At 38.1% G+C, this 15,724-nt stretch overlaps 1 protein-coding gene across 3 annotated transcripts; it reads right to left on the bottom strand.

The window, feature by feature from the left end:
* Positions 1-815: 815 nt before the first annotated feature.
* nup58 (nucleoporin 58) lies at positions 816-14,806 on the bottom strand. Of its 3 annotated transcripts, XM_022766251.1 has the most exons (14): positions 14,414-14,806; positions 13,629-13,795; positions 13,489-13,521; positions 13,120-13,389; positions 12,606-12,771; positions 12,373-12,438; positions 11,755-11,929; positions 11,232-11,311; positions 10,790-10,908; positions 10,381-10,463; positions 9,328-9,529; positions 3,787-3,870; positions 2,950-3,048; positions 816-2,411 (listed from the first exon to the last, which is right to left on the bottom strand). In XM_022766251.1, the coding sequence occupies exons 1-14, from the start codon at positions 14,491-14,493 to the stop codon at positions 2,242-2,244; spliced, it is 1,794 nt and encodes a 597-aa protein (XP_022621972.1). In that variant the 5' UTR covers positions 14,494-14,806; the 3' UTR covers positions 816-2,241. The 3 variants fall into 3 exon arrangements, with proteins under 3 accessions (XP_022621972.1, XP_022621973.1, XP_022621974.1); XM_022766252.1 differs by lacking the exon at positions 3,787-3,870; XM_022766253.1 differs by lacking the exons at positions 2,950-3,048; positions 3,787-3,870.
* Positions 14,807-15,724: the final 918 nt, after the last annotated feature.

Below are 15,724 nucleotides of genomic sequence, written 5' to 3'. Positions count from 1 at the left end.
GACTGTTTACTCATCGAACATTAATTTAAAAAAAAAGTTTGGTGCGCCATACCGCTCAGGACAAAGGGACATTATTATGTCTATTATGTTTTTGTCTCCTCCCGTCTTAATTATTGTACTGTGTGCAACCCTAAGTGATCAAGGTCTGCCACTACTACTCAACACTCATCATTATTAATACTGCTATCATCATTAGCAACATTAATACACCTAAGAATATCGCTATTATTATTATAAAATCCAGTCTGACAATGCATGAATACAACAGTAGGCTATACACAGGTGTTCCTGGTCACTCTCTTCTCCCCCATTTCCCCAACCAGTCTAGGCTGACCACCCTGTCCCGTTCTGTTAGGGTTTTTCCTTCTCCTCTGGGAACTGTTGGGGTTCTCTCTAAAATATAAGGTCTTGATCTTACCATGTAAAGATAAGGTATGTTGATTTGGCGGTATATAAACAGAATTTAACTGAATTTAACTAACTATCCAAAAAATGTACAGCTGGAACACTGGATACTTCACAATTTGACATAGGAAGTATTACATTGAATTTTTTCAACTTTGAAGAGGTCACTTGTTTTGTAATGTCTAGGAAATGTAGCCTATTGAAAATAGGCTATGATAACGTTGACATAGTTCATTATCTGTTCTAAAAGTGGTAAAAATCAGTGCAACCATTAATGCGTCTTTATTGACAAATTTGAGTTAGAACTGTTGCAAACCAGGTGACACACATTCAAACCAACACATTATGACAGACATCATTCTGTGTCAACACACACATTTATTGAAGTGATGCCATAAACGGGCAAAACATCATATTGAAGATTTTATTATTAAACAGGTTCTTGAAAATACAGGTTTACACAGACTGTGATTAGAAAATAATAGTACAACTACCAGTATTTGGTATCCAGACTGACATGGACAATTTAAAAAAGCAGAATATCCCCCAACCACAATAGTAGCTGAGCAACTATGATAGACCAGAGACAAATTCATACTTATGCAATAGCCACACATGCACATTCACACAATCACTGTCAGGTCACATACACTGGCAAGTGCAAATTTGTTCTAGCACATGTATAAATCAAGTCAAGAAGGTAGAATCTGCTTGTGAAATCCCTTTCAGATTCAGCTAACTTAATATCTAATGAGATCCATGTAATACAAACAGCACAGCGTTTCCTCTCCAAGGTTCTTACAGTGGTACACAGGGCAAACAAAATGTGTTTAAAAAGTAATTATTAAACAATGATAAGGATGGAGTCTAGCGAAAACAACACAGGTTACATGGACTAGATAATGGACTACCTCAACGTGCTAGTCCCCTTTTACCCTTCCCAAATATCTCTTTCTCCACTTGCTTGATACAAAAATAAAACTGTGCTTCCCCAAAAACCCACCCTGGACACTGCTGTGCCTATAAAACTATCTAGATTCAGATTCCCCACTGACAACTTCAGACACAGACTGCTGTTTCCAACAAATTATTACCCCATAAGCCCCCCCCCCCGGACGAGACTTGGGCCAAGTCATTATTTGAAAGGCCTTCAAGTGCAGTTTTACAATTGACAGTTTGTGTAACACAATGGAACCAACTGTACTGTCCACCTCAAAGCACAAAGACATATCTCTCATAAAATATTCAGACAAAAGCAGTTACTCAAAGATAACTGAAATCATGTGTAATTGGCCCAGCTCTGTCCATGGCTGGCAACCCCAAAAGCATTGTTGTGCTACAGATTAGTGTGAAGGGCAACTTTTTGAGGCAATGCGAATGGGCAAACTCATGTTTAAAATTATGCAAACATTATTTTTAACCTTTCCATACATGCCACTGTCTACAATATTGATAGTAGTAATAACTGAGTGTTAAGACCCAGATAATATAATTTCATGGTTGAAATGCATCTGAGAGGAAAATGTGAATGTGGGCAACTTCTTGTATCAATACTGGCTAAGGACTCAGGAACTTGGAATCAAACTAAAAGAAATGAATGTACATACAGCAGTGGAACATACAGACCAATATATGAGAAAAAGATAATGCTGGATGGTCCATGGGATTTTATCTTTCTCAATGTTTATTGAGCATATACCTCCAAATGATTTTAAGTGGGTGATCCTGTGCTGCTGTTTAATGTAGCACTTACATACTTTTGGGAGACCAGGCCCGCCCCGGTACAAACCCCAAGGTGGTCAGCTGGTCAGTCACAGGGTTCTGTCTTTCCTGATTCTATCTCTTGCCCCTTTTATTACCAGCAGGGGGCTTCTTGAGCTGGAGAAGAGGCCCTCCTGTGCCAAAGCCTGCAGCAGGTGGATTAGAAACCCCAAAGGTCAGACCGGCCGAGGGGTTGATGCCAGGGTTACTGAAGTTGAAGCCTGAGCTGCTGCTGCTACCAAAACCTATAAAAGCAAGAGAATGCACACAGATAAGTAAACAGATAAGAAAGGTTAAAGAAGAATAAAAAAGGTTAGAGAAAATAAAAGTAATGGAACAGATTAATGACAATTAAGGATACCCAGGTAATATAGAGACTGTAGCATTCGCTAAGGTGTGAACAGATTTTGTCCACTTGGTGTAAAACCCCAGATCCTAACATGTGTTGTGGCCAAACTGACAGCACACTTGCGTAAAATGCCTACAAGACCATAAAAGGATGATGTTGGCAAAGCCTACTTATTTCAGGAAACCAGATAAACTATATATATTATATTAGTAGTATAGTATTTGCACCATAGTATAGTATTATTTTGAAGGTCAGGAATAGCTTTATACAGGAAGTTTGTTTGCTTCTGATGGCATATGCTCAGGGAAATATCGCAACTCTGGAGGTACACTTGCAAACACTTGTCTACCCTGACTCTAGTTGGACTATACTTTTTCTAGTTGCTGTAATTTTGGGGGGCTAGCGTGAAGGGGGTATATACAGTATGTATGTACCTGCACTCAGACTGCCTCCTGTGGGCTTACTGGTGGAGGAGAAGGCAAAAGAAGACCCCCCAGTCCCCACCCCACCAAATCCTGGCCCACCACCAAAACCTGTGGGAGAAAGTGACATGGAAGTAAGTTTGGGCAAAGCACACACTACACTACACTAGGAACGAATACAAGCAGCAGTGCCTCAGAAGTACACATAGGCAGGCATTAGCTAATGTATATGCAAAACAACTACCACAACCTAATCAGTACAGCACTATGCAGGTTCTAACTTTTGATAGGAGACTGGAGAAAAAATACGAGCCACAGTACGCTGCATGGCAAAGCAAGGGTCAAGGGGAAAAAAACACAAGAACGATGAATTTCACACCAGCTACAAGAGAACACACCAACTTGGTGTGCGTTCAGACCACTTGTTCCCACACTGTCAAGTGGATTTGCCAGTTGACATGAGAAAGTATAGTAACAACATATATATGTAGAATTGTTTTAGGAAACTTTTTTTTATTTTCAGCCAAATTTATCTTCAGTTAGGACAAAAATTTTCCAACTTATCACATGTAAAGGTAAACACAGCAAGGGCTTGCTCAGTTTTCGTGTGGTGTGAACGCACCTGACCTCTTGTATGAGGAAGAACAGAAAAAAATAAATTGCCAAGCTGCACCACTCTCTCAGACACATACACACTGCCTATATATTCTTTCATAAAAAAAGAACAGAAAGGCCTCAAACAAAAATGTTGCTTGGCATTGGATGGTAGAGTGTGTAAGGGGAAAGGGAAAAAAAAAAGGGAAAATTATTTTAAAAAAAAAAAAAAAAAAAAAAAGGCAGAGGTAATACCTCCAAGGGTAGAAGAGCCCAAGCTAGTGCCCACTGCCGAGGCAAAGGGGTTTCCAAACCCTGCCCCCAAGGGTGCCTGGGTCCCTAAGGCACGGAGAGAGAGCATATTCTTTACTCCTCTGAATGTGTTGTGTGTGCATGTGATTTAAATCATGTTCCTCAGCTCCTTTGACAGAAAAACCTTGTGAGAACGTTCACCATAACAACAAATGATGTATTTTGTGACTTGCACTATCACACAAAATTATAAAATTGTCTTTTCAGTACTTAGCTTTAAAGTTTTACATGTATCTGCAAAAAACAGAATGTCTGCAGTGAATGGTGTAAGAGGAAGGTAGGGACATCAAAAAACTGCAGCAGCTGAGTACTACTCTATACAACCCCCACATGGTCATTTAGAAATACAATACTACAGTATAACTGCAGAATCAGGCAATGCACCATGCCTCTACAACAGCAATGCACACATATATCTACTTTACATATATTGTTTTAAAAGATTTAAACTATAACATCCCAGTTAATCAGCAGTAGTTATTGTAGCTGACAAAAAATGCTGCTAGTTCTTTCACTCAGAAACTTGTCTTTTTTTCTTTATGCAATTTTTTTTCTATGTAATCAAATTTTGCAAAGCTTCCAATTAGTCTGCATTATTAAAACAACTTCAGTCAAAAAGAAACAAGGACAAACGTTTCTTTGTTTAAAAATTGATTTATTTTCAATTTAATATGCAATTCCACTTACATAAAACACAAACAAACAGTTTAGAACAGAATTGATTGTTAATTGCTAACTGCTACTGCATTTGACAAGTTTCCAAATTTTCAAGATTTCTGAGAGTGAATGAACTAGCATACGCCAAAGAAATGCATCACACAATAGTTGAATATAGCTTAAAAGGCACACCATATTATATATTAAATATACTGTTATCAACAGGCATTGGTTATATAAGTTTAAACACACTCATCTACAAGTAAAAGCACTCGAGATTTAGATAAAAAAATGTGAATTTGGCATCTATGGCTGCCTCTCAGTGTAAAATGATCAAAATAAAGGAAACTTAGTGATATGTTACAGTTTGCCTGTGGAAGATTATGTGGTCAAGTTTTGGGTCATCCTTCCAACAGGAACAGATTGACCTTTGTGGTTTGTGTTTGCTTGAACACTTCACCAGTGTATCCTTAGACATAATCACAGCCAAAATGTGTGGTTAATGGTCTTTTTGTTTTTAAACACAAAACTGCACCTTGGATAAATCTACACGATTGCAGGCTACAAATACTTTCCTTTCTTGGATCAAGTCAGACTTAAGTGAGGTGACATATTGAAAGAGATCAGTATAGTTTTCAGATAAACATTAGCAGATGTGTAGCTTGTCAGACAAAAAAATAAAAAAACAAAACAACCTCAAATAGTAGTACCTCCTGGAAGCAACATACAGAAAAACCACTACAAAAGCAGCATAAAGTAAGCGCATGATAAAGAGTCAAAAGGAAATGAATATGAGAAAATAAGTAACATTCAAAACGGTAATAGCCAACCACTCAAAAGACCAGACTCTGATTTCCTGGATGTTTGACTAATCAGGCCCATTTTGGTGAACTGCTATCTTGAAGCTCAACATCAGACAGGAAGATACCATATAAACAATTCAGACTTATTATTGAATTTCAAAATAACTCAAGCTGATTTTAGCACAGGAGGCAAATTGTGTTGCTAGTACTGTACCATCTATAAAAAAACAAAATAATCACATTTCAATTCCTTCACTTGTTTAAAAAAAGAGGCAAATGGGATCACTCTTGCTGTTGTAATGGCATTCAAGAAAATACAGCAGTCAGCATTTGCATACATATTACTGACAGATATTGAGAAGATACCTAACATACAGGTGGCTAAATATTTACTATCAACTCCAAGCTCCAAACCGCTTGGAAATACCAATAATTATCATTATTGTGCCATGTATGAATGTAGAGATCTGGAAGACAATATGTTGAATTGTAAGCTAAACTACACAAAAGAAAAAAATCTGAACAACTTGGGAATCCAGCTACGTCCAAAACTATCTTAATCCTAAAATTTTAGAGTTGTTTAACAGAGGACTGGAATGTCCAAAGCAGCAATTTATCAATTAACACAGCAGTTTCATCACAAGAAAATAATCATTTAGGTTCACTGAGCACCACTGTAACTAGCAGGAATATACAGATGAGTGCTAGAGAGTGAACTGAAAAACTTCATTTTTCTGTCCTTACTCCTCTGAGTGCCAATAACACTGAGCTCTCATGAGAGTCTGCATCAAGCAACACTGTTTCATTTCATCATAAAACAGTGGGAAATAAAACCCCACACAATAAAGAGATGAGGACATGCAATCTGACTACACTCACCTGTCTTTTTCATTTGGCACAAATGGATCTTACTGGCACTGAAGGACCAGTGTAAGCAGCAAAAACCATTCTTCTCCTCTCAACTACCAAACAAATTGGGCTAAACAAGAGAGATTTTCTACACAATCAAGTAACTTAATTCGGCAGAAGTCTGTACAAAGTACCGCCACCGTGGATAAAATACCTGAAATTACAACTTGTGAACAGCACTCTACATTTTCATTTAACTGAACTGAGCATGAAATGATCCAGCCCTGTTACACTGACAGTAGCCCTTAGGTGAAATAGCTTAAATCAAGTAACAGTTTGGCTTCAAACAACCAAACCAATGAAATGCGTTTTAGTATTGAACAGTATGATAATACAGAGTCCTTTTTATCGCTGCCAACTATTCATATTATACATGAACCTTCAACATACACAACTTCAGCTCTTTGTTCACAACACTTGATTGTATACAAACACACTGAGCATACTGGTTCATTTAGTCCAGCAACAAGTGACAAAGAAGCAGGCTATTTTACAAGGTTATCAGTTTCACTTCCACTTCAAGACCAAGTTCATGCAGTAATGGAAAAACAATTTCTTTGTTTCAATTTACAGTTCAGGTAATTAAATAGATTATATCTTCAGTCCTGAGTCTTTTGGCACCTTTCACCTTATGTCCATTGAGGCACAAATCTGAACAAGCTTGTGGCCTACACGATCATCCACCACACCAACAAAGTGGGTTAAACAAGAATCTGCCTTAAGTAAGTAGCACCCATCTGCACGGTTAGTGTTGTATGTGCTGTGATACTGGCCACTCTTGACTATGCCATTCCAATTATGGACTAAGCTATGCACATTTACAAAATAAACTAAAAATAAATAGGTAAATAAATACTGAAGAGACCAAGACATCCACTTATGATCAGGCTTTGTTACGAGTCAAATATGAGAGAATGACCACTATTTGGCAATAGGGATGGGAATTTTGCTAAATATTATTGACATTACAAACAGCAATCATGTAACCTAGTTCCCAACTCTGGGGTTAACAGACTGGCAATGCTATGTGTTAGAAACAAGTTGCAGTGTTTTAAAACAGTGCAATGCAGCTTTTTTTTATACAGCTAGCATACCCAGAGCACATAGGATTACACTACACAAAAGATGAGACACCAATTTGGCTTCACATAAAATAAAAACTGGAAAGCAACACAAAAACAGATGCCAAGATAGTGTACACTTTTACCACAGAAGTGGATCTTACCTACTGTGACAGCAGGCCTTGTTTGTGAAATGCAATGGACCAATGGATTTATGAAATATCCCCATCCCTACTCGGCACATACTTAAATGAGCTTGATGGTTATTCATAATAGCCTCTGCATGCCCTGCTTTACGATCAAATGTATGCAAATGTTCAAATATTATACTGAAAAAAAGTCACATTCATTGTCTGGGTATGATTTTTATGATAAAGAAGCTTAAGAAATTTGCAAATGAAACCTGACTTAGGCACAAGTTTTTGTAATTTGCCATGTGAGAAATTTTAAACCACGCTGCCTTTGTAACCCCATCCAATTAAAATATTGCTTTCAATCTTCTGAATTAAGACTTTACTACACTTTATTTAACTTTACAAGAAAAAAATACATCAGAACACTCTAATATACATAGTAGCTTAGTTTGTTAATCAAAAGTGGGTGCCCTGATATGCCAGTAAAATGGCCTACAAACCAAAGCCTACAAAAAAGGCTGAAAATTTGTTTAACACCTCAGAGATGTGGCAATAACTATAATGGAAACTACTCTTAACCAAGATATTTTAGTTGTAAAATGTTTAATAAATGTTCATTTGTGTGCCATTGAGTGCTGAAGTGGCTGAAACAATAGGGTCTGCTCAGTTATAATATTAGTGTGTAGGGCTTATTTAAATATTTTTGGGATGTACTATCAAAAATTCCTAAAAATGTCAATTTGCCAACACACCTCTGACTCTGAATAAGCACTAAGTGTGTTCAAACTGCTCAGTCTTCACCTGTCTTCTTATGCTCGATATTAATACTGTGTAGAATAATATTTATCAATACGGTTTTGTGGGGTGGGGGGGTGAATTATTTAGATTATGGCTAAAATTGGGCCAAGACCCACATACTGAGACCCTGAACAAGAGAAACTGCAGCTTCTACAAACAATGGAAACAGCGTCTTTATATAAATTCTCTTCTAAAAAATGTTGAGGAGTCTTGTATTTTCAGTGACGTAAGCTGATGCCAATTGGCACCTGATTAATTGGAGGTTCCCTACATGGAAGAGACCTCTTGACAGTTGGACTAAAGAGAGTAGGAGCTACATTATTATAAATTTATGTTATACACTGACTGATCATCTAAACACATTCTCTTCACAGCAAACGTCTAATGCTCCTAACCCCACTACATAACAACCTTCAGTGAGTCGGCTCATTTCAAGCATTGAATAAAACAGTCCTAACTCAAATGATATATAGAAGCTCTAATTATAACTTTGAGATTCAAGTGAATAAAATTGAGATAGCTGGACTTTCTTTCCTATCATATAATTTCTTCAAACATGTCAGCCTTGTGTACCTGCTCTTATATCCCAAATGAGAGAAAGAGAGAAATGAGGTGAACGAATTTGTTATATCCTTGGTATTACTGAAAGTGCATAACATTCAGTGTTTGTTTGTACAGGCTTGGCACCAACATTGCCAGATTCACACTGTATCCATCTATAAAATGTCACTCTGGTATTGTAAGGCGCATTACATAAACATGCCTAACTCTTGAACGGAGTCAAGAGAGACATGATGGAAAGGCAGCACAAAGGTTTCCTGTCAGAGTTTAGCAACAGATTTCTCCTCTCCCCCTTTCTCCCTCTTTTTAGCCTCTTCTCTTTCATTAGAGAAAGTACAGACAAAACAGCTTTGCACCAGCTAAGCCTTTTTTTTTTTTTTTTAAATTGTTCTGTCCCCTTTTGGCCTTTCCACTCCCAAATTATCAAAATTTTTAGAGCTTACTCATCCTGTCATCTCCAATTTTTTTTTTTTTTACATTTTTTCTCCTCTCCCTCCTTTATACTCTTTAAGAAAGTGAAGAGGATGAGAAGAACTTTTTAGAACTTGTAGGCAGTCAGACCTGGAGTTGGCTGCTGTTGCTGGGTCAAGGTGGCTGCCATGGCAACCGCTGCAGCGTTGGGCACACTGGAAAATGGGGCAGGCCCTGTTGTGACTCGTGGCGTACTTTGCCACTTCCTGTTGGATGCCCGTTTGGACTCAAAGACGTCCGTGGAGTCTTCAAGGAAGGCCCGACGATAGGAAAGGTACTGGTGCTTCAAGATCTGCAATGCAAGACATGACAGAGGAAAAGATGTTTAAAAAAAGTATAATTAACATGTTGCCCACATATGTAAAACAAGAACTTCACATGACTATCTTGTTTGGTGTTGTAGTGTAGTGTGGGTTAGGGTGTAGTGAGAGAGGCTCTAGTCTCTAAACAATGCAGAACCCTCCTGTGCCCAAGTCTAAAATTTCTGATAAGGACAATTCAGATGAAGAATCAGTAGGTGTTGAATTTACTTCAATAAAATCAAAGACCTACACGTTCAGACAGGAATGGCTCACGCAGTTCACATGGCTAACATATAGAAAAGAAAAAAGCGTCTTGTATTGTGTACTGCTCTCAGTGTGGTCCGACATTTGCGGGGAAAACAAAGTTTGCTGAGTCCACCGCACACTTCAAACATGAAACCCTAGTCAAGCACAGCAACAGCTTGAAACATAAACAATGCAGGGACAGATGCTGTGAGGGAAATGCAGCGCCTATGGAAACAGCCTTTCATAGACAGGAATCTATGAATCGGTCTGCAGAAGAGGCTGAAATGATGATAAAATTCAACACCATCTATCAAATTGCAAAGGAAGAGTTGCCATTCATGATTTTCTTCTCTTAAGGCACTACCTCATTTTGTGACTTTTTCATTTAAAATAAAACAGCACTTTGTTATTTCTGTAAATTGTCTGTTTATTATCACAGCATTTATCAGTAATACAGTTAAAATTGAAAAAAACATGAATGTATTGCATTGCATGTCGATTTAAGTGGTGCTCCTAAATTTTTCAATAAGGAGCACCAGTGCTACTAGTGGAAAAAGTTAGTCTGGAGCCCTGAAGCAGGAGGAAAAGAACTGACCTTGACATTTTCATGAACTGACTGGAGCTGGGCAGCCTGTGCAACAAATGTCTGGTACAACTTCTGCATGGCCAAAGTGAGGTCTGGAAAACACACCCAACAATATCATCATCTGTGAGCACATTTGTGGTGAGTTCATGAAAAAAATAAAAGGGTGAAAAAAAGAGCAAGAAATAATGATCAGCAAGAATCTTTATTAACCAAATCTTAAATCCTTTTTGCCACTTAAATATTCTATTTTTTATTTGTTTTTTTATATCAGTGTTTAACTTGGTTCTTAACATAACAATAATATAAAATAAATAAAATATAAAAAAATATATTGACTAATGCTGATTTAGAAAACCTGGAAAAGACATTTTACCAACTTTCCAGAGTTGTGTTAAAAGTCAGATAAATGTCCACTTACCCTGAGGAGTGATGTGGGAGCCACTGCTCTGTGTTGTCAGGTGATTCTCCAACTCTTCTATCTGCTGTCGGTACTGCTGCAACTGCACCTCAAACTGCTCTACCAGGCTGCGGAAATAACTAAACACAGAAAAATCACACAGTTTCATATTTGTCAAATCCATGAAGTGATAAAAGCTGACACACACAGCCGAGACAAGTGATGAGAGACATATTAGCTTGACAAGAAAAGAAGCCGACAATCATAATTAGATGAATATTTAGTGCTTTCTCATTGGACTCAAATGCAACAGATCAACAACAAAAGTTTTAGTTGAAGACAAATGCAAAAAGAATGAATGAATGAAGAATAAATCACTCTGAAATAAATCACTCTGAAGTAAATCACTCTGAATGCACCGTCTTTGATTTGTTTTGGGACTACTATCTGGTAGCTTACTTACTCGGATGGAGCAGTGTTCTCATGTTGAAGTCCAGGGGGAGTCTTTTGTGTGCGTAGTGCTATGTCAGCATTTTTCAGTTCCTTTATAGGGAAGGAAACAGGAATGTCAAATTTCTGTTAAAACGGATAATCTATAGATCCTTTCCCCTCAGGATTCCATTTCATTCTAGGAGATCACGTCCAACATTTTCAGTTAATGAGGTGTGAGTAACACACAGTTAAAAACCTAGATAATTAAGGACCTCTCATTTCAAGTCTTATTTGAAAGAACTAGATTTGTCTATAACTATACCTTTGGGAAAATACTATCTACATCCATGTTGGTTTAGAGCTGGAGCATTTTCAGTGAATGGCTGAAAATGTTCAATAGTATGTACAGTTCAAGTGAATGGGAAAGTGGTCTGAGACTTTTGGGCCCCACTGTACATACAATGGATCTTTGACTATGTAAAATGCATGCATCAGAAGTAAAAAAGACTAGCAAGATGTCATTTAGGCTTGTGTGTGCAGATTTTTTTTTTTACCTGCGCCGTCTCAAGCTTCAGTTTGTCAATAGCTAGAGCTTGGCGCTGCAAACCACTGGCACTGACAGAGAGAAGCTGTTTGAGACTCTTGATGTCATCTTGGACTTTAGAAATGGCCTTAGATGACATCCTGCTGATGTCCTCCTGAACCTGTTTCTGCTCTTTCACAAATTTTCTATAAAAAAAGAAGAAGATAGACCATTAAATTACCTGCACAAAATATTTTCAAACAATACACTAAAAAGGACACCAGTGCCAAGTATTTATATCTTAATTAAATGTGAATTATTGATTTTACGTGGCAATTAGCCAGTACTTAAAAAAAAAAACACCTGAACACATTAAATTAGATTTCATTTGGATTACATTGCCAGACTCAATCTAACTAGTAGAAATCATAACTTTATGACTATGAACTAGCTGTGTTTACAACATACAGCCCAAATCAGCCATGTCTCTTTTAGAACAATAGCACTACTGATGAAACAGCTTAACATTTTTAAACAAATTAGATAATTCTTCCGTGCCAAACAATGTTCACAGAGGCCTTTTGAGCCAGCAAACAGTGAATCAAATCCTGTGATATACATATATAATATATACACATACAAGACTTACTGGAAATTCTCGACATCCTGACAAATGACTGGGGGCAGGTTCTCATCTTTTAAAGCTTTACTGTCCCTAAGGGAGAGAAAGAATGTTTTTCATCATTATAACAAACTGTATAGTCTTCACTAATCAGGTATACATTTACAGGACTGGAAGCCATTGAATGCCTCTCAGAGAAAAGTTGTTAACATTTTTCCACTTAATAAAGAACAATGTGTATGTTGGTCAGCAAGACTTACTGTGCATTGGTTCCAGATGATGTGTCGCTCTTACTCTCAGACGAAGTGCTGAAGTCGACCCCACCCAGGCCAACACTGGGGGCAGGGGCTACTGATACTGTTGTGGAGGTAGACAGCAGAGAGCCCAACGTTAAACCACCTCCTCCAAGAGTGGTCTGACCCAAACCTAAAACACCAAATAAACATAGGTTATAACAATACAATATTGTTAAAATTGAGAACAAATGCTTAAATATACCTCAATAAAGACAACTGAGTCATAATCAAAACCACTGTAGTTGTAATGATTTAAAACACCAATGTCCTCATTGTAAATCAGAGGTCACAGCGCTATGTTAAGGTCACAACCAATTTGCTTTACCTAGTTTCCACAAACTACAAAAACCCTTAACTTCTTATTACCTTCACCTTTGCATGGAATTACTTCACAATACAAATTACATAGCCCTTGCCAAATTCAACTCAAATCACTTATCATGTGAGAACATGCCAAGACTATCCATTTGCATCCCACCTGTGGACACAGTACTGGAGAAGAGACCCCCGCCCAGTGATGGGCCTGTTGAGGCTGCTGTGGTGTTTGTTGTGGCACCAAGACCAAGGGTGAAGGACGTGGCTGCAGGCTGCTGTGGAGCTGTGGACGTCAGGACAGAGCCAAATGATAAACCTGCCCCGGCAGGGGGTGCCGAGGAGGTGGTAGCAGTGGTGGTGAGGGAGAATGGTGTTGCTGAGGCGGTGGGCTTGTTGAAAGCCAAGCTAAAGCCGGTGGAGGGAGCTGTAGTGGCTGAAAGAAAGTATAAGTACAAATTAAGGTTATAACCTGTTTTCATTAACTTTCCTTCCACAATCTTACTTCTAAAACATCTCATTAACACAAACATACCTAATGTAAGGCCTGTAGCAGGTGCAGCTGCACCTAAAAGGGAACAACATCACAACATAAGACAAGATGCAGACATGTTAATTACCGATAATTTTGTCACTCGCCATTAGGCGTGTTTTATATAAGTGTGACATTATTACTTGAGGCAGGTGTGTTGAATGAGAACCCTCCAGTAGGTTTCTGACCAAAGAGAGTGCCTCCTAGGCCAAGAGACGGAGTGGTGGTGCTGGTGGTAGGGGCAGGGATGGCGGCTGCTGTACCCAGAGCAGTCCCGAAAGAGAAGCCACCAGTACTGGCTGCGGGTGCACTAAAAATGAAAAAGGCATTAAATTCAGTCATATGACTACAGTTCTTCTATGATCCCAGAATTGAGTAGCAATCTAAGAACAGATGAATAACTTGTCATTGGCACAGTAATACAAACATACAATTACTCCATTAAAATGGGTCAATTTAGAGCATATTTATAAATGTGCTCTACATTGTAAATACAGACATCATTATTGATTTTCGGAGGGGGGGGGGCATGCCCTCTTACTTTTTACCTTACACATCTTAATTGTTACATATACTCCAAAGGCTACAGATGATCTGGACAAATGTATAACGTGGATCAAAGTGAAACCTGTGATACCCTTGCAGTTAAGAATGTAACGCCAAATTTTCCGTTAGTTATCAGGTCAAGCCACAAGAGCACAACGGAAAGAACTTCAAGAATAAAGTAACCATTACCAATCTCTCTCTTTAGTGTGCTACATTATGCAACACAAATGTCATGCAAGTTTGGTTGGTTGTGGAAATAATGTTAGACTCAGGTTACAGTTGAGAGGAAACACATATTGTCGGGGACACAACACCGCCTTACGTCAGGTTAACTTTGGCTATGCTAAAGTTAGCTAAATCGGCTTTTGAAATCTGCCATTACCTGGTTACTGCCCCAAATGTGAATCCACCGCCCGTATTGGTGGAACCAAGAGTTCCTGATCCAAAGTTAAAGCCAGACATTTTCTTTTAAGAGGCACACATTTATCATCAATTAACTATTTCCACTTCACCCACTCATCAAGAGGTTCAGCGAGCAAACCAGCATCACAGCTAACACGCTAGTTAGCTCTGAAAGATGCCCGCGTGAGGGCCAAATCCGCGGTCTTATCTTCACTCAAAACATATTTTGACAAAATTGTCGCCTTTCACAAATAAGCGGACCTTCTCAGCGGTAGCCTGCTATGTTTTCTTCCCTTACACTTCTGTTTTTTAGATTTTTAAAACAGCCAAATATCGTAGGATGAATTCTCGCATGGTGCTACTTTTCCTATTGCCCGCCTGGTATTTCCCGAATGCTATTGCATTTCGGGTAATCTTTCTTTCAACTACGTTTCCCGTCGTTCCTATCGCTGTTTTCGTAGCGCGTGATGCTTCACACATGCGCAAGTATCAACTTTGGTACTGTCTTGCGGACGTTTCCAACAAAACCGTCCAGTAACGATCGTAACGACAAAAGACCCCAATTTGATTCCGGTATTTCTTTCAAAATAAAAGACAAATTGAGACTTAAAAATTGTGGCAGATGCATGTATCAGGCAAAACTTGTGCTTTGTCATTTTTGGCATTTGCTCTATTTTATTTATAAATGATTTCTATTTTTTTATTCTATTAATTTTACATTTTCATTCCCCAGCTGTTTTATTTTACATTGTATATATACTTTTACACCTGAATTCATACTGCAAATATATTACATTTTACATTACTGTGTAAATACCTTTACAATAAGCAAAGTTTCCATCTATACCACTTTATGTCCATTTTTGCATCACCCCCAGAGCTACTAAAAAACCTTTTCGTAATGTTTTTTGGAGTACTGGCCAACTTCACTTTCTCATAACTGTTGCTTGGTGTATGTTTTTCTTCTGCAGTTTCTTGCAGACGAATGTGTGTAATTGTTGTTTTTATTTGATTATTTGACTTATCTTACCTTATGCAATGCTTGATTACCAAAGGGCCAAAGTGAGCAATTGCTCTGAGGCCCCAGACCCTCAGGGGATTTGAAAGCTCCAGGTTAATTGTTGATTTTTTTTTTGCCAATACTATATGGACCTCAGGAGCATATTATAAACTGAAACAATAGTGGACCTTAATGCAACACCTGTATTATAACCTGATCTTGAGGTCCAATCTTAAAGAGTAGCCCTCAGTTGAAATACATGTATTGTACATATATGATGTAATTTTCTAA

This window comes from Seriola dumerili, unplaced genomic scaffold (genome assembly GCF_002260705.1).
Source record: "Seriola dumerili isolate Sdu_G_001 unplaced genomic scaffold, Sdu_1.0 BDQW01000822.1, whole genome shotgun sequence".
Lineage (NCBI taxonomy): Eukaryota > Metazoa > Chordata > Actinopteri > Carangiformes > Carangidae > Seriola > Seriola dumerili.
The sequence above is the reverse complement of the archived record's forward strand: the minus strand, read 5'-3'. Positions and strand labels throughout refer to the sequence as shown.